Source organism: Phyllobates terribilis, unplaced genomic scaffold, assembly GCF_046119375.1.
Source record: "Phyllobates terribilis strain yellow unplaced genomic scaffold, ASM4611937v1 Scaffold_35__1_contigs__length_13245226, whole genome shotgun sequence".
Taxonomy (NCBI): Eukaryota; Metazoa; Chordata; class Amphibia; order Anura; family Dendrobatidae; genus Phyllobates; species Phyllobates terribilis.
The window spans coordinates 771,439-792,960 of record NW_027362795.1 but is presented as its reverse complement, the minus strand read 5'-3'; the positions used below and the strand labels follow the sequence as shown (position 1 = coordinate 792,960).

Below are 21,522 nucleotides of genomic sequence, written 5' to 3'. Positions count from 1 at the left end.
AATCACATGGGGCGTGACATCACCGCGGGTCCTTGTAAACGGTTAATAAGCCGATATCTGCAGCCCCCAACCGCCCACCCAAGAGGGAATCAAGAATACAAAGTACAAAGTCGCTGCGGTTTTCAATGGGGTAAGGTGACAGCAGGCCGGGGTATTTGTTACTCCATCATTTTCTTTATTAATCAAATGGCTTCACAACATGTTTCGGCTAATACCGCCATCATCAGGTGATGGCCAATATTACCACACAAGCACTTTATATAGAGGTTTAACCAATTAACCAGCAGGTGCCAACAATTAACCAGTTAACCCTCAAATCCCCATTACTATATATACAGGTTCCCATTCTAAGGGCCAACCTGACTTGGCCGATAACAGAGACAAAACATCAACACTAACATAAAACTACATGAAAAAACTATATATACTGTACATATAAAAGAAGAATATAAAAAGAGTAAAAGCTGCATATATTCATAATTACACTCATATTAAAAACCTAATAAAAATAAATATCCACTATATTTTTCAATTCCACATAAATTATATTACTTAGTTAATAATATTTTCAAGTGAGAGATTCAGACCTTCCGGGGATAAAGTTCCCAACTTATAGATCCAATAATTTTCCCGGTTTACCAACCTTTTCTATCTATCATGCACCGTGTCAGATATATGATCAATAATGGTAAGGTGCAGATATTTTGGATATTTCTGATCTTCTAAGAAGAAGTGCTTTGACAACTATGGAACAAATCTCCATTTCTAATATTCTGCCGATGTTTATTTAGCCTGGCGCGCATTGGTTGTATGTTGCGACCTACATACTGTAGACCACATGTGCACTCCAACAAATATATCACACATGACGGCAGTCTGTCCGGCATCTAATCTGAAAAGTCTCCCCCGTGGTGGGCAAGCTAAAAGTTTTTGTTCCATTATTAATGATCCCACAACAGAGACATTTTGATGTTCTACATGTAAAGGACCCATCCCCCCTTCCTTGGTTTATATTTTTATACTTTATATAATTCTTAGTCAGTGATGTGGAGCTAGGCGCTAACACATTTTTCAGATTCTGACACCTCCTATATATAATCCTTGGTTTGGCCGGCAGTTGCTTGCCCAAAATGGGATCACTGGATAAAATGAACCAATACGTCTTCAATAGGTTATTAAGAGTAACTCTAGATTGGCTAAATGTTGTAATGAGACTATACTCGGCACTCAATGGGTTAATAGTCTAATTTTTTTTTACCACATTGGTAGGTCCGGCCAGATTCCCCTTATTGTTTATCATTGTTCTTGTATTATACCCCCTTTTTCACATGTAAAGCGCCATGGAATAAATGGCGCTATAATAATAAATAATAATAATAATAATAATAATCATTTCCAAGCATTTTTCTTGGGATAAACATTTGGCTTTCTTATATGAATCACTTAATAATTTGTCAGGATATCCCTTTTCCCTGAATCTCATCTTTAAAATCCTAGATTCATTAATAAAATCCACATCTCTACTACAATTTTTCCTAATTCTCCAATACTGTCCATAGGGAATATTACGCACCCAGACTGGAAGATGGCTGCTATCATATGCTAGGTAACTATTCACATCCACCTCTTTGAAATGCGTGGAGGTGATTATCTTTCCTTCTGGGTTTTTTTTTAATCAGGAGGTCAAGGAATTGAATACTTAAACTGGATATATTAGATGAAAAACTAAGACCCCAGGTTTTATTATTTAATTCAGATACAAATATAGATGCTTCCTCATGGGTACCAGCCCTGACAAAGAAAAGATCATCTATAAATCTCCTATAGAGACATATATGTCTAGTATATAGATGGGACTGTACGATGAAGACAGACTCAAACCTCCCCATAAATAAATTAGCATAGCTAGGGGCGAATCTCGTCCCCATCGCACAACCTCTCATCTATGTCTAGTATATAGATGGGACTGTACGATGAAGACGGACTCAAACCTCCCCATAAATAAATTAGCATAGCTAGGGGCGAGTCTTGTCCCCATTGCACAACCACTCATCTGTTTATATGTGGTCTCTTCAAATAAATTTTTTTATTGTTTAAGATAAACTCAATACTTTCTAATAAGAACCTTTTCTGTTCCAAAAATATAGAGGTATCTGAACACAAATAATGATCAATAGCCTCTAAACCTAAAATATGTGTAATGTTGGAGTAGGAACTCACATCTAAGGTACAAAAAACATAATAATAATAATCTTTTTATTTATTTAGCGCCAACATATTCTGCAGCGCTTTACAATTCAGACAATTTACAGACATTATTGGCACTGTCCCCATTGGGGCTCACAATCTACATTCTCTATCAGTATGTCTTTGGAGTGTGGGAGGAAACTGGAGAACCCGGAGGAATCCCACACAAACACGGGAGAACATACAAACTCCTCGCAGATGTTGTCCTCGGTGGGATTTTAACCCAGGACCCCAGCGCTGCAAGGCTGCAGTGCTAACCACTGAGCCACCATGCCGCCCTCCTCCTAGGGAGGTAAATCCCTCATCAAGCTAATAAAATGTGAAGAATCTTTTAAATAACATTCAAGCCTAATCACATATTTTGTAAAAACAAATCGACATAATGTGATAAATTAGCTGTTATAGATTTTATCCCCGAAATGATGGGGCGACCAGGGGAATTGGTAGTACTTTTATGGATCTTGGGTCGGAAATAAAAATAAGGGGTCTGAAAAAATTATATATCCAAAAATCTTTTCTCTCTCGCATCCAAGATCCCCTCCCTAAGGGCTCCCTTAGTTAAGCTTTTATATTCCATAAAGATGGTGACAGAATTATCACAATCTAATTTATTATAATAATCAGTATCGCCCAGTATCCGCAAACCTTCTCCAGTGTACCAACCCCGATTCATCACCACAATACCACCGCCTTATCAGCTTCCTTAATAATTATTCCTTTATTCTTCCGTAAACTAGAGATGGCTTGTCTTTCTGGAGCCGTCAGGTTATCCCTCTTTTTAATATGAGTAAAAGTGCGAATGTCTTTTAAAATCAGTTGCTGAAAAGTCTCGAGATGAGTTCCCTTATGGTGAGTAGGATAAAAATGAGATTTACCACCTAGAGGAACATGGTGGAAACCCATAGCGGGCACGTGATTTTCGACTCCATTATTAGCAAGGGGTATACTGGCGTTTATTGATTTACGTTTTTCTTCAATAATAAAGTGATGTTTTAACGTCAATTTCCTAAAGTACTCATTCAAATCTACATATAAATTGAAAACATTCAAACTTGAAACAGGTCAAAAAGAGAGTCCTCTACTCAATCGTGAGATCTCAGCCTCAGACAAGGTGTGGTCAGACAGGGTAAAAATGCCTACCATTTTCTGTTTCTCATCTTTTTCGCTTTCCTCAATATTTACCCTAATGGCTTTGTCTTTTTAATTAGCAAATCCTACAGGGCTGCTATTTTTTGGGATGGCTCTACCTCGCCCCCTACATCCCCGATATTTCTTTTTGGTTGGCGAACTTGGGCCGGCTGAAAAAACGGTGGGATTTTTGTATCATAAAGGAGCGGTGTGTTTTTTTACCATTGAGAGGCGGTGCAGTTTCATTAGTTAATATTACAGCTGGTGATAACAATTCTATTGAAGAAGTTATATTTTGTGGAGGTGGTAGCTTCACTGATTTATCAGTGGAACCTTCCTCTAATGATGTATGCCCTACACTTAATGACTGAGATATTATTGGTAAGGAATTTTGGGAATCAGGATGGATAGTTAAAATAGAAAAATCCAATGCACTAACACTCTGCGTTGAGGTTGCACCAATTAATTCATTTAACCCAAAATGAATTAGTGATGATTGCTCTGTATCATTGGAAACACCACTATCCTTATTCACCACTGGTAAGATAGAATTAATAGCTCCACCAGTGTTTGCTTGATTCTCCCCAATAGGAGAAGGACACAAAGTAACTATTGCACTGTTAGTTTCCATATCCATAGTTTGATTCGACAGGCACTTTCTGCACTGTGGATGTTGGAGAGTGAAAATTGCAAATATTCCATTTTATTACCCAACACATTGTCTCCTGGATCACAATCTGGGCACTTACATACCATAAATTAAGTGGGTTCTTCTCACTATAGTAATGCCAAGTACATGGATGATAAATGTGGTTTGGACACACTGCAAGGCTCAGAAGAGAGGAAGAGATATGACTTCGGGAGAGAGCGGATATTGCTGGATTGGTTTATGGAAGCCATGTTGCTTTTCTAGAACCTTTGAGCCACTAATAATGTGGAAACCTCTGTTATTACACTGACAGATGATGGACCTGAGTTGGGGACTTGTTTTTTGTGAGTTGAGTAGCAGTTTTTATTGATATTCTTTTCACCTACAATGGTGAAAATAATATTTGATACACTGCTGATTTTTCAAGTTTTCCCACCTACAAAGAATGGAGAAATCTGTAATTTTTATCGTAGGTACACTTCACCTGTGAGAGACATAATCTAAAAAAAAATCCAGAAAATCACATTGCATGAATTTTTACTTAATATTTGGTACAGAAACCTTTGTTTGAAATTACAGAGGTCAGAAGTTTCCTGTAGTTCTTGGCCAGCTTTGCACACACTGCAGGAGGGATCTTGGCCCACTCCCCCATACAAATCTTTTCCAAATCTTTGAGGTTTTGGGGCTGTCGCTGGGCAACATGGAGTTTCAGCTCACTCCAAAGATTTTCTATTGGGTTCAGGTCTGGAGACTGGCTAGGCCACTTCGGGACATTGAAATGCTTCTTATGGAACGACTTCTTAGTTGGCCTGGCTGGGTGTTTCGAGTCATTGTCATGCTGGAAGACCCAGCCATGACCCATGTTCAATGCTCTTACTGAGGGAAGAAGGTTGTTGGCCAAAATCTTGCGATACGTGACCCCATCCATCCTCCCTTCAATACGGTACAGTCGTCATGTTTGGGATGGTGTTCTTGGGTTTGTACTCATCCTTATTCTTCCTCCAAACACGGCGAGCGGAGTTGATACCAAAAAGTTCTATTTTGGCCTCATCTGACCACATGACCTTCTCCCATGCCTCCTCTGGATCACCCAGATGGTCATTGGAGAAGTTCAAACGGGCCTGGACATGTGCTTGTGTGAGCAGGGGGACCTTTAATGCCCTGCAGGATTTTAATCCATGACAGCGTAGTGTGTTACTAACGGTAATGTTTTAGACTGTGGTTCCAGCTCTCTTCAGGTCATTGTCCAGGACCTCCCGTGTAGTTCTGGGCTGATTCCTGACCTGTCTCAGAATCATTCTTACCCCACGAGGAGAGATCTTGCATGGAGCCCCAGACTGAGGAAGATTCAAAGTCATCTTGTGTTTCTTCCATTTCTTAATAATTGTGTCAATAGTTTTTCCATTCTTGCCAAGCTGCTTACCTATTGTCCCGTAGCCCATCCCAGCCTTGGGCAGATCTACAATTTTGTCCTTGGTTTCTTTAGACAGCTATTTGGTCTTGGCCATGGTGGAGGTTGGAGTGTCTTTGATTGAGTGTGTGGAAAGGTGTCTTTTATACAGGTAACAAGTTCTAACAGGTGCAATTAATACAGGTAATGAGTGCAGAGTAGGAGGGCTTCTTAAAGAAAAACTTAACATGTCTGTGAGAGCCAGAATTCTTGCTGGTTGGTAGGTGATCAAATACTTATTTCATACAATGAAATACAAATTAATTATTTTAAAATCATACAATGCGATTTTCTGTTTTTTATTTTTAGATTCTGTCTCTCACAGTTGAAGTGTACCGACGATAAAAATTACAGTCCTCTCCCTTCTTTGTAGATGGAAAAAATTGCAAAATCACTAGAGTATCAAATACTTATTTTCCCCACTGTACATAACATTGTTTGGCTTTTTATTCCATATTTTGGAGGCAGAATGAACAAACAGTTGAACACCACACTTTACTGGTTCACGCTATGAGGTTTTCTATTAGACTGTGAACTGTCATTGTCTTGGTGAATAATTCAATATTTTTACATAACTTGCCATTTTTACAGACAGTTTAAGTAGAAATGTTCAAAACTATAAAATTCAAGGATATTTAATTCAAAAATAATAATTGATTTTCTTCTTGGCAGATGACTGTACCAGGAGATCAGAGGGACAGCCGACATCTTCAATTTTTAAATCAGATGATCTTGAGATCCCTCAGGCTACAATTGAAGTGAATTCCATTACTCCAGATCTACCATCATCCCTTCACAGCAAAGATTTATCATCTAGTCTTATGAAACAGGTCCTGTCTTCTGATTCATTACTGACTATTAAGGAAAATCAAAGTCCCAAAATAAGCATTAAAAAACAAGTTGCTCCTAAAGCAAAGAAGCCATTTTCACATTCTGAATATGGAAATAGTTTTCCTCTCAAAATGTCTCTTCTTAAACATCAAAAAATTCACACAGCAGAGAATATATTTTCTTGTTCCAAGTGTGGGAAATGTTTTAACCAGAAATCAAATCTTGTTAGTCACCAAAGAACTCACACAGGGGAGAAGCCATTTTCATGTTCAGATTGTGGGAAATGTTTTACAGAGAAATCGAGTCTTATGAAACATCAGAGAACTCACACAGGGGAGAAGCCATTTTCATGTTCAGAATGTGGGAAATGTTTTGCAGAGCAATCAAGTGTTATCAAACATCAGAGAACTCACACAGGGGAGAAGCCTTTTTCCTGTTCAGAATGTGGGAAATGTTTTAACCAGAAATCAAATCTTGTTAGTCACCAAAGAACTCACACAGGGGAGAAGCCTTTTTCATGTTCAGAATGTGGAAAATGTTTTACAATGAAATCAATTTTTGTTAAGCACCAAAGAACTCACACAGGGGTGAAGCCTTTTTCATGTTCAGAATGTGGGCAATGTTTTAGTCATAAATCCGATGTTGTTATACACCAGAGAACCCACACAGGGGAGAAGCCTTTATCATGTTCAGAATGTGGGAAATGTTTTACACAGAAATCACATCTTGTTAGTCACCAGAGAATTCACACAGGGGAGAAGCCATTTTCATGTTTAGAATGTGGGAAATGTTTTACACAGATATCAAGTCTGATCAGACATCAAAGAACCCACACAGGGGAGAAGCCTTTTTCATGTTCAGAATGTGGGAAATGTTTTAACCGGAAATCAGATGTTGTTATACACCAGAGAACCCACACAGGGGAGAAGCCTTTTTCATGTTCAGAATGTGGAAAATGTTTTAACCGGAAATCAGATGTTGTTATACACCAGAGAACTCACACAGGGATGAAGCCTTTTTCATGTTCAGAATGTGGAAAATGTTTTACACAGAAATCAAATTTTGTTAATCACCAAAGAATTCACACAGGAGAGAAGCCGTTTCCATGTAAAGAATGTGGAAAATGTTTTATTGTGAAATCAGATGTTGTTATACACCAGAGAACTCACACAGGGGAGAAGCCTTTTTCATGTACAGAATGTGGGAAATGTTTTAACCGGAAAGCAGATGTTGTTATACACCAGAGAACCCACACAGGGAAGAAGCCTTATTTATGTTCAGAATGTGGGAAATGTTTTACCGAGAAATCAACTCTTGTTACACATCAGAGAACTCACACAGGATAGAAGCCATTTTAATGGAAAATGTTTTGCGAATAAATCATCTCTTCTTAGTCACCAGAGCAGTCACAAGGAAGAAGCCTTTTTTTTTTCTTAATATGGGAAATGTTTAACTTGGAAAAACAAACTTATTAGCAAGAAAAATCTTTCTAATAAGTGAGTGTGTCTTATAGACTTTAGGCAGCTTCCTGTTACTGAGGAAAACATTGAAACAGTGTCCATCCTGATCAATCAGAAAATTGCTCTCTCCTCCACTCCACTTATCTAACTGATTGGTGCAAAGTAGGAGAAGAAACTACAGGAACCTGCACAGAGGCTGCATGTCCTGAATGAGCAGCTGAAGACTTCCTCAAGGACCTTTCAGATCATTTATGAAATGAGCCATTTTTAATGATTTTGACCATGTGAATTCAAATTGCACAATAAAATTTTTAGTTGCCTCTTGTTTCTGTGATATCAGAGTTTTCCTTTTACTGCTACATATAATTGATGAAAAAACACAGCAAAAAAGGGCAGCAGGGACCTGCCCAGATCTTCAGAACTAAATGCACTACCAGGGTGCAGCAAACCCACATAAAGATGGCGGCTACACAGGTGCAAAATACTGATGAGACAATCACTCACAACCTACCATTTCATGGAGGGGGTGACTGCACAAAATGGCTTGTATAGGGTGCTGTTCACACTAGGGTAGTGCACAGTATCCGGCTTACAGTCTACTAGTTAAGCCCATACTATTAGATTAGGCGGGCTGCCCAGTATTATCCAAGTGCACCCCATAGGAACAGACACCCCAGTTTACAATGCCAGAACTGATGGGCCTGGCTGCACCCTGGAATTAAAAAGTGCAAAAATACATATATATAATATATGAGATATTAGTTGATATGTTGGCCAAAATATGTAAGCTCGGAACCCGCGACAAGGGTTCTCATGCTTACGAGCCCTACTCTAAACACAAAAAGCAAAGCCACACCAAGAAGAATTAAAATTCCCCCTAGTGTGAACAGCACCCTATACAAGCCTTTTTGTGTGCAATTCAAATACTAAGCAGTCACCCCCTCCATGAAATGGTAGGTTAATTATTCTTGGTGTGTCTTTGCTTTTTGTGTGTACATATAATTGATGCATAAAAGTTTCAGTACTTTGAAACATTATTTTTGCAAATATAAAGATGCAAATATTTTGTTATGCCAATTTTCTGATATTTATTTAGAGGAAACTTAACAACAGTTCAAATAACTAAAACCTGTCTAAACACTATTGCGAAATATAAACAGTTACAGAAATTGCGATACAAAATTTGGTCCTCATTCAGGGACAACTCTTTTTTGCTTGCTTCTTGTACTCCTGCATTGAATCATTTCTTACAATTGTTCAATCATTATCTGCAAGCATTTTCATTGATATCTTTTCTCCATATCCGCAATATCTTGGTGAAATCTCTCAGCATGCTTGTTGCTCACAGCTCTGCTGTCACAGCTTCCCTGTCCCTAACGCTAGGGGTGCCCTAGCTGGCCCTGTTCCCTGGATTACTTCTGAAGGTGAAGATGCTGGGGCGATGTACCTTGTCTGAGCTCCTCAATCCACCTGCTCCCTTCCCCCACCCGGGGAAGAGAGGAGTAGTAGTGTATCGCAATACACCAACCAGACTAACACGGTAATACAAACAGGGATAAAGGAAATACCAATCATACAAATATATGCACACAAACAACAGAGGATAACACTGGGGAGTGGAAGAATGGGGTAAAACCAAAGTAGAAGAAGAGGATTATACACACAACCAAAACCATGCAACAGTCTTAGCTAAATCCACAAACGCCTTCTCAAACAACAGCTAGCTCTGGTAATGACTGCTAGCTAGAATCCAGTATATATAGGAACGGGGAGTGGCTAATAGTGAATAGCTGTGAACACTAAGGCAGGAAAGCTTCAAGGAGCTCTCAACTGAGCAGATTAACTCCTGTACTGTTAGAAGAAATCTGCACCATTTAATATGAAGGTGAAAGGCTTCTAATGAGTGCAGGATTAGGAGGAATCAGACTCTGCAGTGTTCTGGCTCCTCTCTGTCGCAGTAAACCCATGACAGTAACCCCTTCTACGAGGGACCTCTGGAACCTCATAGCTGGGTTTATCAGGGTGTACCGCATAAAAAGACCAGATCAACCTGGCTGCATGGACGTCAGATGCTGGTACCCACATCCTCTCCTCAGGACCATAACTCTTCCAGTGTACCAGTTACTGAAGTGACAGATGAACTAAGCAAGAATCAACGATCTTACCTATTTGGAATTCCAAATGTCCATCCACAATGACCAGAGATGGCAGTAGCGCTGATGATACAAAGGACGCAACGTATTTTTTGGGTAGAGACTAATGGAACATTATGGATCCTAAAGGTGGGCGGCAAATCAAGGTGGAATGCTACGGGATTGACGACGGCCACAATCTTATAAGAACCAGTGAACCTGGGACCCAGTTTCTAAGATGGAACCTTCAACTTAATGCTCCTTGAAGACAACCACACCAAGTCATCACACAGGTCCAGACCCACCACACGTCTCCAATCAGCCACACTCTTATATTTGGATCCCATCTTCCTCAAGCAATCAAGAACCCTTTGCCACACAGACGTAATTGATGATGGAAAACCTTCTTCAGGTATTCCTGTTAAATGGGGACTTACCAGTGGATTCATGACAATGATTATTCACTACAAATTCAGCAAGAGGTAAGTCAGTAACCCCATCCTCCTGATTCTCAGACATAAAACACCTAAGATAAGTCTCAAGATTCTGGTTAACATGTTCAGTTTGCCCTTTAGACTGCGGAAGACTGCTGAAGAGAACAACAGATGGATCCTCAAAAGATTGCAAGATGCCCATCAAAATTTGGAAATAAACTACATCCCCCAATCAGAAAAAATATCAGTAGGGTTCCCATGTAATTTTACCATCTCTCTGATGAAAATCTGCATCAAAGTCTTGGTGTTAGGTAATGCGGGTTGCACAATGAAATGTGACATCTTACTGAATCTGTCCACCACCACCAAAATTACAGTATTACCTACCGACACGGGTAGATTAGTATTAGTGATAAAATCGAACGATAAATGAATCCACAGTCTACTGGGAATCGCCAATGGATGGAGAGACCAAGATGAACAAGTATGAGAGATCTTAGAACATGCTCAGACACGGCAGGCGGCTACATACTCGTGAACATCCTGATGAACTCCTGACCACCAAAAACGCAGAGTAAGGAGATCTGTAGTGTCTTTATAACAGGGATGTCTGTCCAAGACCCAATCATGATGTTCACTGAGAGCTCTAAGATGGAGATTCACATGTACAAACAGTTTACCTAATAAACAGGCAGCAGGTGCGTCCCCCTGAGCCTCAATAACCTCCTTCTCAAGATCGGAGCATATAGATGCAATAACCACCCCATTTTGCAGTATAGAAACTGGTTCACAATTATCTCCACCGCTGGAAAAGGCATCCACCTTAATGTTCTTGTTCCCTGGCCTATATGTAACGAAAAAGTTAAATCTGGTGAAGAATAACGGCCATCCCACCTGTCTAGGCGTTAGACGTTTCGTAGACTCTAGATATACCAGATTCTTATGGTCCGTGATTACCATAATCGGATGATCTGCCCCCTCCAGAAAATGATGCCACTCTCCAAAAGCCCACTTGGTTGCCAAGAGTTCCCTGTTACCAATGTCATAATTTCTCTCAGCGAGTGACAGTTTTTTAGAAAAGTATGCACATGGATGCCATTTACTAGGAGATGCACCCTGCGACAAAACAGCCCCCACACACACTTCTGACATGTCAACTTCAGCAATGAATGGCTGAGTGACGTCAGGCTGCATGAGAATCGGCACAAATACAAAACACTCCTTAAGGTATTGAATGCCTCCCTGGCCGGACTGTACCATTTAGAAAAGTCAGTCCATTTTCTGGTCATATCCGCCAGAGGTTTGGCCACTACCGAAAAGTTTTTATGAACTTGCGGTAGTAGTTGGCGAAACCCAAATACCTTTGTAACGCCTTTAAATCCTCAGGACAATCCCAATCCTGTTCCGCCCAGACTTTTGCTGGATCCATGTGAAAACCGGTGGATGATAAAATCTAGCCTATAAAAGGGATCTCCTCAAGAGAACATACACTTCTCTGGTTTAACAAATACTTCATTGACTCTGAGTATCTGTAAGACCTACCTGACATGTACCTGATATGACTCAAGGTCAGGCGCAAAAATTAATGTAATCAAGATAGATCACAACAAATATACCTGCCGGGTGACTAAACATGACATTTACAAAATGCTGAAAGACGGCGGGAGCATCACTCAACCCAAATAGCATGGCAAAGGTTCTCATAGTGTCCCTCAGGCATATTGAAAGCTGTTTTTCACTCATCCCCCTCTTTAATACGAATGAGATTATATGCCCCCCTGAGAACCAGTTTAGAAAACCATTTTGCTGCCACGATCTGATTAAATAAGTCCGGGGTGAGAGGGATCAGATACGGTTCCCAGACCGTGATTGGATTTAGTTTGCGGAAATCTAGGTAGGGGCGTAACCCCCCGTCTTTCTTTACAAGGAAAACCCCTTCAGCAATGGGGGATGACGATGGTGTGATATGATCCTTTTTTTTAACTTTCCGTGATATAGTCCTTCATGGCCCGCTTCTATGGACCAGAGATTTTACAAAGTCTGCTCTTAGGCAGCTTGGCCCCAGAAACAAGATTAATGGCACAGTCATAAGGTTGATGGGAAGGGAGATTTTGACACCCCTGCTCCGAGAACACATCCTCAAAGTCAGACAGGTATTTAGGCACAGACTGGGTATCCACACTAGCCAGCCAGGTGCCCAGTGTCCTTGACAATACTTGATCCAATTTGCTACCTCCTGAGTCTGCCAATCTACCACAGGGTTGTGCAGTGTGAGCAAAGGTAGTCTCAGAACCACAAGAGAGGGCAGACCCTCTAGCACATAAAACTCAATACATTCTGAGTGTATGGCCTACCTGTAGATGTAACCCTCGGATGACTTGAGTAAAACACCCCTGGCTCAAGGATGCAGAGTTGATGCTGATTATGGGTATGTGTCTGGACAGTGTATATGGTTTGAGGCCCCGGACCTGGACGAACCTAACGTTTATCAAATTAAACCCGCCCCACTGTCCAGAAAGGCCGAAATGATCACCTTATTTTTGTCCAGATGGATTCCATACTCCCCCTTTACGCTGAACTCGAGTTTGATACACAGAACGAGTCACCACACCCAACTGCATAGGCTCCTCAGATGACTCAGACCAGGGTTCCCTTGGCGCTGGACCTCTCGCATATTGGGGTGTTTCTTTATGTCTCTGGCGAAGACTGTGATCCACCTGGATAGCCAGAGACATGGCTGCTTCAAGAGAAACTGGAGTCTCCTATACGACAAGGGCATACCGATAGCCCTTGACAAAACTGGCTACGTCGTGCGGGGTCATTCCTCTTAGTGTCAGTGTATCACCTCCGAAACTCAGAGCAATACACCTCCGCTGGCCGATCTCCCTGCTGAAGCTGACATAGCATGGACTCAGCCAGGGAGATGCGGTCAGGGTCGTTGTATATATGACCCAGGACTAAAAGAAATTCCTCCACCGTCCGGAGCAATTGGGAGTCTGGCGGGAGAGAAAATGCCCATACTTGGGGGTCACCCTGAAGGAGCGAGATTAGTATCCCCACCCATTGCTCCTCGGTTCCTGAGGAGATAGGACATAACCTGAAGTACAGCTTACAGGCCTCCCTGAAGAAAACAAACATGTCACGCCCCCCCAAAGAAGCTGTCAGGCAAAGCAATCTTGGGCTCCACAGGGGGTTGCCTGGGAGTCATGGTCCCAGGACCTGACGTGTTAGGGAGCTGCAACATGACAGTGCATAGATCTGCAACCTCTAGGCTAAGTTGCTGCAGTTGCCCTGTGAGAGCCGTGATAGGATCCATGATGGATCAGAAAACAGTTTCAGCCAGAGTTAATGTCATGACTCTGTTGTCGGGTATCCCAGGACCAGGGGCTCCTTCCCTGTCCCTAACGCTAGGGACGTCCTAACTTGCCCATGTTCCTCGAATTACTTCTGAAGGTGAAAATGCCGGGACCACGTACCTTGTCTGAACTCCTCAATCTGCCTGTTCTCTTCCTCCACCAAGGGAAGAGAGGAGTAATAGTGTAAGGCAATACACCAACCAGAGTAACAAGGTAATGCAAACAGGGATAAAGGAAAATACCAATCATACAAATATATGCACACAAACAACAGAGGATAACAGTGGTGAGTGGAGGATGGGAAAAACCAAAGTAGGAGAAAGAGAGGATTAATACACAACCAAAACCATGCAACAGTCTTAGATAAATCCACCAAACGCCTTCTCAAACAACAACAAACCACCAAACTCCTAACCATGCAGCATGAGGCTCTCTCTAGCAATGACTGCTAACTAGAGTCCAGTATATACAGTTGTGCTCAAAAGTTTACATACCCCGTCAGAATTTTTGCTTTCTTTGCCTTGTTTCAGAGAATATGAATGATAACAAAAAAAAAATTTGGTTGGGTGAAGCCATTTATTGTCAAACTACTGTGTTTTCTCTTTTTAAATCTTAATGACAACCAAAAACATCCAAATAACCCTGATCAAAAGTTCACATACCCCAGTTCTTAATACCGTGTATTGCCCCCTCTAACATCAATGACAGCTTGAAGTCTTTTGTGGTAGTTGTGGATGAGGTTGTTAATTTTACTATTCCACTGTATAGGAGGCTGAGGTGACCAAACTGTATAGGGGGGCTGTGGGGGATATAATACTGGGTCTATGGTGACCATACTGTATTCGAGGCTGTTGGGGACCTTGGATTGAGACTGGAGAAGAGGGAAATCTGCAGAGTCTAGCTCTGCCTGTGATGGGTGTGTATGTGACTAGCAAAGTTATAGATGTGGATGTGGGGTAGATATGCCAAGTACGAGTCAAATGAAAATATTTTGAAAGCAGAAAAAAAGGGGGAGAGAAGGTAATGAATTTATTTCTCTGCGAGGCACTGTAGGACTAGAGAAAGAAAAACTACTATAAAAACTACTATATACCAACTATCCTTGTGTTTTTTCCTGGTCTTTTAAAAAATACACACACTTTTTTATGTTGTGCACTTGTCACTGTGACGTAGCATCATATGATCTCAGGGGTCCGTTACTGCTCGCCTTTCTTTTAAATGTATTGTCCATATATTCCAGTACTTTTGAATTGTAATCCTTACTGTGGTTTTGTCCTGATGAAGAGGTTTGTAGACCTTGAAATGCGTTGACGCAATAAACTGCAATCATACCACATCTGCGTCTATGATCACACTTTGGATACTTGGCAGCGTGTTTTTTGAATCAACAGATTCCATATTCTATTGCATCAAACCCCATTGGTGATCCTGCAGCAGCCTTCACATGCTTCACACAGGGATTGTGACTGTCACAACCCCATCAGGTGAGCTTATTTCTTAACTCCCTACACCCTTTTCTGACAAGATAAGACCCTATCTTGTATTTCTTGTCTTTCCAGTTTTTCCATTTTTATTTACCAAAAGGACCTGGAAAGAGATCTCCAAATGGCAGAAGAGACCGAGTACTTAGCTAAAATGGAATCATGTATTTCATTAAGAAGATCTACACTTAAAGAAGGTGGAACATAAAGTTTATTTATAGGTAAACCTTCCGGCACACTGAATGCGCTGCCTGATATCTACCCCCAAAGCACTAAACACCACCCCCTCAATAAGAATCTTGACTGGATTTTCGTCCATCAACTCTGCGACTAGACTAAGGGACAAAGAGTCAGCCTTGACATTCTTGGATTTGGGGAGATAAGTAATGGCAAAATCAAACCAGGCAACATGGTCCCACCAAGCCTGTCTGGTGCTTAAGCACTTAGCAGCGTCACTATACAACAGGTTCTTATGATCGGTAGAGACAGATCTGTCTCTACCGATCATAAGAACCTCATGTCTTGCCCACCTCATGTCTTGCCCACTCCAACCAATTTCTCCATTCCTCAAAGGCTCTTTTAACTGCCAGAAGCTCTCGGTCACCTATATCATGAATAGACTCTGCTTGAGTGAACTTCTGGGAAAGAAAAGCACAAGGATGTAGATACCCTATTTTTTTCTGTGAAAGAACAGCTCACATACTAATAGCAGAAGCTTCTACCACGACAAAGAAAAGCAGATTGACCTCAGGTTGGCTCAGAACAGGAGCCCTAGAGAAAGCTGTTTGAGAGGATGAAAAGCATTTACTGCCTCAGCTGACCAAGAAGAAAAACCTATTCCCTTCTTAGTTGTGCCTGTAAGATACTTGAGAAGGTAGAGCACTTACTGACTGCTCTACTGACTCAGCTAGCCAGGGGGGAAAGCAGTGTCAAGTAAGGTGGACAGCAAGATACATGGGAGGAGAAATCAGCAATGGAAGAGATGAGGGAGGCCGACCAGTGGGAGGAGAGAAGGAGATGAATTAGTAAAGCCATCAGTAAGTTCTTTCTCTTCTCTGTCAAATTATTTTTATTGTGTTTTTTTAGAAGGGGAGGATATACATTACACACAAAAGGATCTAAATACTATACTAACAGCCTGAAGAAAATAGAGGAAAGGGAACAGGGGAAAGAATAAAGAATAATAAAGAACAAAGTATACATACTTACACGTCCTCTACTGTCTGGTTATCTAGTACGTCTTTTGCGCAAGATGAGACATCGGTGTATTCATCGGGACTTTTTGATACAAATTTAAGGATTTCATCCTTTATTTTTTTATCAGGATCTGAGGAAGTGTCTTCAGAATTATCGCTTTCTTCATCCACAGGCAAATGACAGTAAATGTTATTGGAGTAAAATTCACTATATGATTATCAGGTTATATGGATTCCTTCATCATAAATAGCAGTGTAGGACTCCTCGTATACTGGTCCTCTGTATTGCACTCACAGATATTTTAATCATATGTGTTACACGCACGCAGCCTAAGTTCAGATAGGGGCGAGACCGGTTACATGAATTCGTTGGAATCCTGGGGGAACCATTATTCCAGGCAACCATAGGCTGCAGCTTCTCTCAGGCACAGGACAGATTCAATTGCTGACCAGACACATTTGACAAGAGTCAAAAACGGTAGAACAGTAACATTTAATGAGGCATGGCCAGTGCAATGTAAATGTCTCTTTAAGCAACAGGCTCCAGTAATAACAGTACAGTCTCCTTTGCAGCACAGCAGTACACAGTCTATTATCCGGTAGCACAGTACAGCACAGTTTTAATGGATACACAACCACAGGTTTTTCCTTCACAAGGACTCAATTGTACACAGCGTTCTTCATCCTGCATGGAGATGGAGGGGGGGGGGGTTGATGAGGAAGATGATCTCTGTGACACAATTCCTTCCAGTCCTTATCTTCCTGCCCAATGATAGACTTCCTGAACTAACAGTGCAGGGTATCTGACCTGAGTTGAGCTTCACCCTGGACTTGAATCCTGTTCTCTTTCCTGCACTTCTGTGAGATACAGATCACACACACCACTTCTTTCTTTGGCTGCAGCCAGAATAGTAAACAAGTTCCCCACAATCCCCCTGGGGCTCTGCTAACCACTCCCTGTCTCTTGTGATTGTGTTAACCCCTCTAGATGCTTTTGAAGCAACAGCACTACTTCTGCATGCCACATATGATTATCAGGTGATATGGATTCCTTCATCATAAATGGAGGTGTAGGACTCCTCGTATACTGGTCCTCTGTATTGCACTCACAGATATTGTAATCCCGTGTCTGCAGTCACTATTACTGGATGAGGGGACATAGATGTAAAGTTGTTTCCTATTGTTATCTGTGTCCCTGAGAGAGGTGTTATCCTCTACCTGGGTTCACATTCTGCACTTTCCCAGCCCTGGTTTACATGTGGCTTATGAATATTCCTGTCACTCATTGACTGCAGGGAAGGTCTGAGACATACCTGTGCTGGAGCCAGAATTGCTGGTGACCTGTCCTGTATGTCTGTGGGAGGACAATGTCCTAAGTCTGTGCGTTCCTCCATGTATTATCAGGATTAGAGCCAACACTCAGCTGTTTTCCAGCAGCCGCCATTGATAGAAAACACCTGCCTGAGTGAGGACAGCCGAGGCAAAGGGACTTCACACTTCACAGCGGCTGTTAGTCAGCTGGATGAGATCCGGCAGGCTGACGGGCGGAGGGATCCAACCTGCATTGGAGAGGGAACCGCGCATGCTCGGCCTCTAGAGATGGCTAGAAGGATGGACATAAATACCAGTAATGCTATCACTAGGGGGCGCCATACTGATCATCAGAGGAACATATATTTTGAATGTGGCATCATCTGTAATAGGTTTAATTTACAAAAGCATTTCTTTACATGATACTTACAGGATTACCTATATGTTCTATGGTGGCACCACCCCTTTAAGGAGACAGCTTTAATTGCTCTTTGGAGAGTCCGTCCTCCTAATGTATACCAATACTCCTGTTTTTCGTCCACATTCTCCTCTTTGTGGAGAAATGATTTGTCTCTTGGAAATGAACTGATGCAGGGTCTTATATCTGACATCAGCTCCTGCCCAGAGCGCTATCCCATCATTCTCCTCTGTGTCTCCCTAAGCTTAATCCCCCAATGCAGTACAGACCCACAGGGAAATTAACCCCTTTTGGTTACAAGTTATAGACCTTAAGGGGAAAATTAAAGGGGAACTAAAGAAGTATCTTGTGATTAATAAAAATACACCTTCTATCTTATATGTATGGGAAGCCATGAAGGCCGACCTTAGAGGAATATTTATAACAGAAATCTCAGCAGCTAAATCCCGAACTAAGCAGCAGGATCAATTGGTGTTTCAGGAATTGGGAGATGCAGAGAGTGCGATGATTACAGATCCAACGCCGGCTGCGCAAAACAGGCTGAAAGCAGCTCAGGACCTGCTGAATCAGGGAACATTGCAGCCGCAGGAAGGAAGAAGCTGTTTCATAAGATGCAATATTGTGAAGAGGGGGATAAAGCAGGTCACTTATATCTGTGATAGCTGCCACCCAGAGGGACTCCGCCTTTATATCCAGTCTGCAGACTAGGGAGGGTAATGTGGTACAGTCCACAGTGGACATACTGAAAGTGTTGGAGGAATACTATGCAAGCTGTATACTTCTCAGGTTCAACCCTCAGAAGAACAGACCCAGGACCTTCCTAGATAAAGCTCAGCTCCCGGTCCTTTCCTTAAACTCTCGGAATTTATTAGATGAACCGCTTGATGTAGAAGAGCTAGAATGGGAACTGGCTCAATGGCCAACGATAAAGCATCGGGAATGGATGGTCTTCCAGTGGAAGTATATAAGAGATATAAGGAAATATTACTACCAGTGTTATTGGATGTATACAATTTATGTTTTCAAGGTGGATCATTGCCCACGTCCATGCAGGAAGCCATAATTACAGTGTTACCTAAACAAGGCAAGACCCCCAGCTTGCCGGCATCCTATAGACTCATCTCTCTTTTAACAGTAGACGTCAAACTTCTTGCTAACAGACTCTCAAAAGTAATCTCAATAATACACCCCAATCAGTCTGGGATTATGCCAAATAAGTCCACAGCGATCAATCTCAGAAGGCTTTATATTAATATACAAGCAAGGACTGATAATATTGGTCAGAGAGTGATCCTGTCTTTGGTCCCAGCTAAGGCCTTTGACAGTGTAGAATGGCCATATTTGTGACCTACATTGCGGCAGATGGGCTTTGGTGACAAATTTATATAATGGGTGCAATTGCTTTATTCGGACTCAAAGGCCAAAATAAGAGCGAATGGCTCTATGGCTAACCGATTTTTGTTGTACAGAGGTACAAGACAAGGATGCCCCCTGTCTCTCATTGTTTTCAATAGCAACTGAACCTCTTGTGGCAGTAATTAGTAAAATGTCTGAGATAAATGGATTTAAATATGGGACCAAGGAAAAGAAGGTGGCATTGTTTGCCCATGATTTACGATTATTCCTTGGGGATGCTTGGGGGTCTCTGGAGAGCATGATGGCGACTATCTCTAGCTGACTTATTCCTTCCAAAGACCATACTAAGGACTAGGGAGCACTTATTACGGGTGGAGAAATGGCCATTCGGGCAAACAGGAAAAAGAAAGGAAAATTCAAAATAATGGGGATGATCACCATAATTACAATAAAACGGCGAGGTTCCAGCAGACTGACTAACCCGACTGTTAGGCCACGGCTCCACTGTCAGTATTTGGTCAGTATTTTTCCTCAGGAGTGGGAGCCAAAACCAGGTGAGGAACAACCAGAAAAAAGGTATAATAGAAACAAGTCACCAATTCTACATTTATCACCCACTCCTGGTTTTGGCTCCCACTCCTGAGAAACAATACTGCCCAAATAGTAATAGTGGGGCGGTGGCCTGAAAGGCAAACTCAGCAAGAAGTAAGAATGAAGTCGCAACAAAACACTGAGCTGCAACAAAACACCTTAAAATTTGAGATTGATTAGTCCTTTCTGTCTGACCATTGGTTTCAGGGTGGTAGGCACAGGAAAATAAATGAATTCCCAGTTTATTACAAAAAGCTCTGCAGAATTTGGAGACAAATTACACTCCCCTATCAAACACAATGTTAATAGGGATCCCATGTAGCCGTACTTTATGAGAAATAAAAAACCTGTAGAATGTCTCTGCATTAGGTAATCCTCTGACAAAGGAACAAAATGAGCCCGTTTAATGAATCGGTCAACAGCCACCCAAAGACAGTCTTCCCACCAGACAGAGGCAAATCTGTGATGAAATCCATGGACTTCACTGTCTTTCTGGAATTGCAATGGAGCCAATACTCCACCTGGACTGTTAAGACAGACTTTAGCGTGTGCGTAAACTACACAAGCAGATACAAAATCTTTAATATAATTATTCATAGATGGCCACCAAAAAAGCCTAGTAATAGCTTTCTGCATAGCTGTGAACCGCGGATGACCACTCATGATTAAATCATGAAGCTCCTGCAACAGACGCAATCTTAGGTACCCAACTACAAATAATTTGGACCTAGGCATGGCGAAAGGAGACGATTGGACTTTACAGATCTCAGCTTCAACCTCCAAGGATATCACAGAAACCACAATGCCCTCAGGGAGAATGGAGGTTTTGGAGGAGAAACAGAACTAAAACTGCTTGGACCCCGGCCTGAAAGTGATAGAGAAATTGAATCTAGAGAAAAATAAGGACCCTCTGGCCTGTCTAGAAGTTAGCCATTTACCTGATTCAATATACGCTAAATTCTTCTGGTCAGTGACCACAGTGATTTGATGAGCTTCTCCCTCCAGAAAATGTCTTCAAACCTTAAAGGACAATATAATAGTGAGTAACTCACAATTCCCAACAGCATAATTTCTTTCAGCAGATGAAAATTTTTTCGAGAAAAAAGCACATGACCCCAGATTGGTCAGAGTTTTGGAACCCTGAGATAAAACGGCCCCTACCCCGACCTCCGAAACATCCACATCCACAATGAATGGTTCTTGGACATCGAGTTGGATTAGAAAAGGAGCAGACATAAAACACTTCTTCAATTTTTCAAAAGCCCCAATAGCATCCGGTGGCGAAACCTTGAGATCTGCACCATTACGTGTGAGGCCAGTAATCTGAGAAAAAAAACCCTAAAGAATTTCCTATAATAGTTGGCGAATCCTACAAAATGTTGCAACACTTTCAGGTCACTAGGTTGGACCCAATCTATTATGGCTTTCACCTTCCCAGGATCCATCGTAAACCCATCAGCCGATAAAATGACCCGGGAATGA

At 41.6% G+C, this 21,522-nt stretch overlaps 1 protein-coding gene across 1 annotated transcript in view; it reads left to right on the top strand.

Annotated features, from left to right (window-relative positions):
* The window catches only part of LOC141182577 (uncharacterized), a 70,465-nt gene that overhangs the window by 19,641 nt on the left and 29,302 nt on the right, over positions 1-21,522 (top strand). Inside the window, exon 7 of the mRNA XM_073660730.1 lies at positions 6,147-7,621. Within this exon, the coding sequence (XP_073516831.1) occupies positions 6,147-7,621 (1,475 nt within the window). The remainder of the gene's footprint in view (positions 1-6,146; positions 7,622-21,522) is intronic.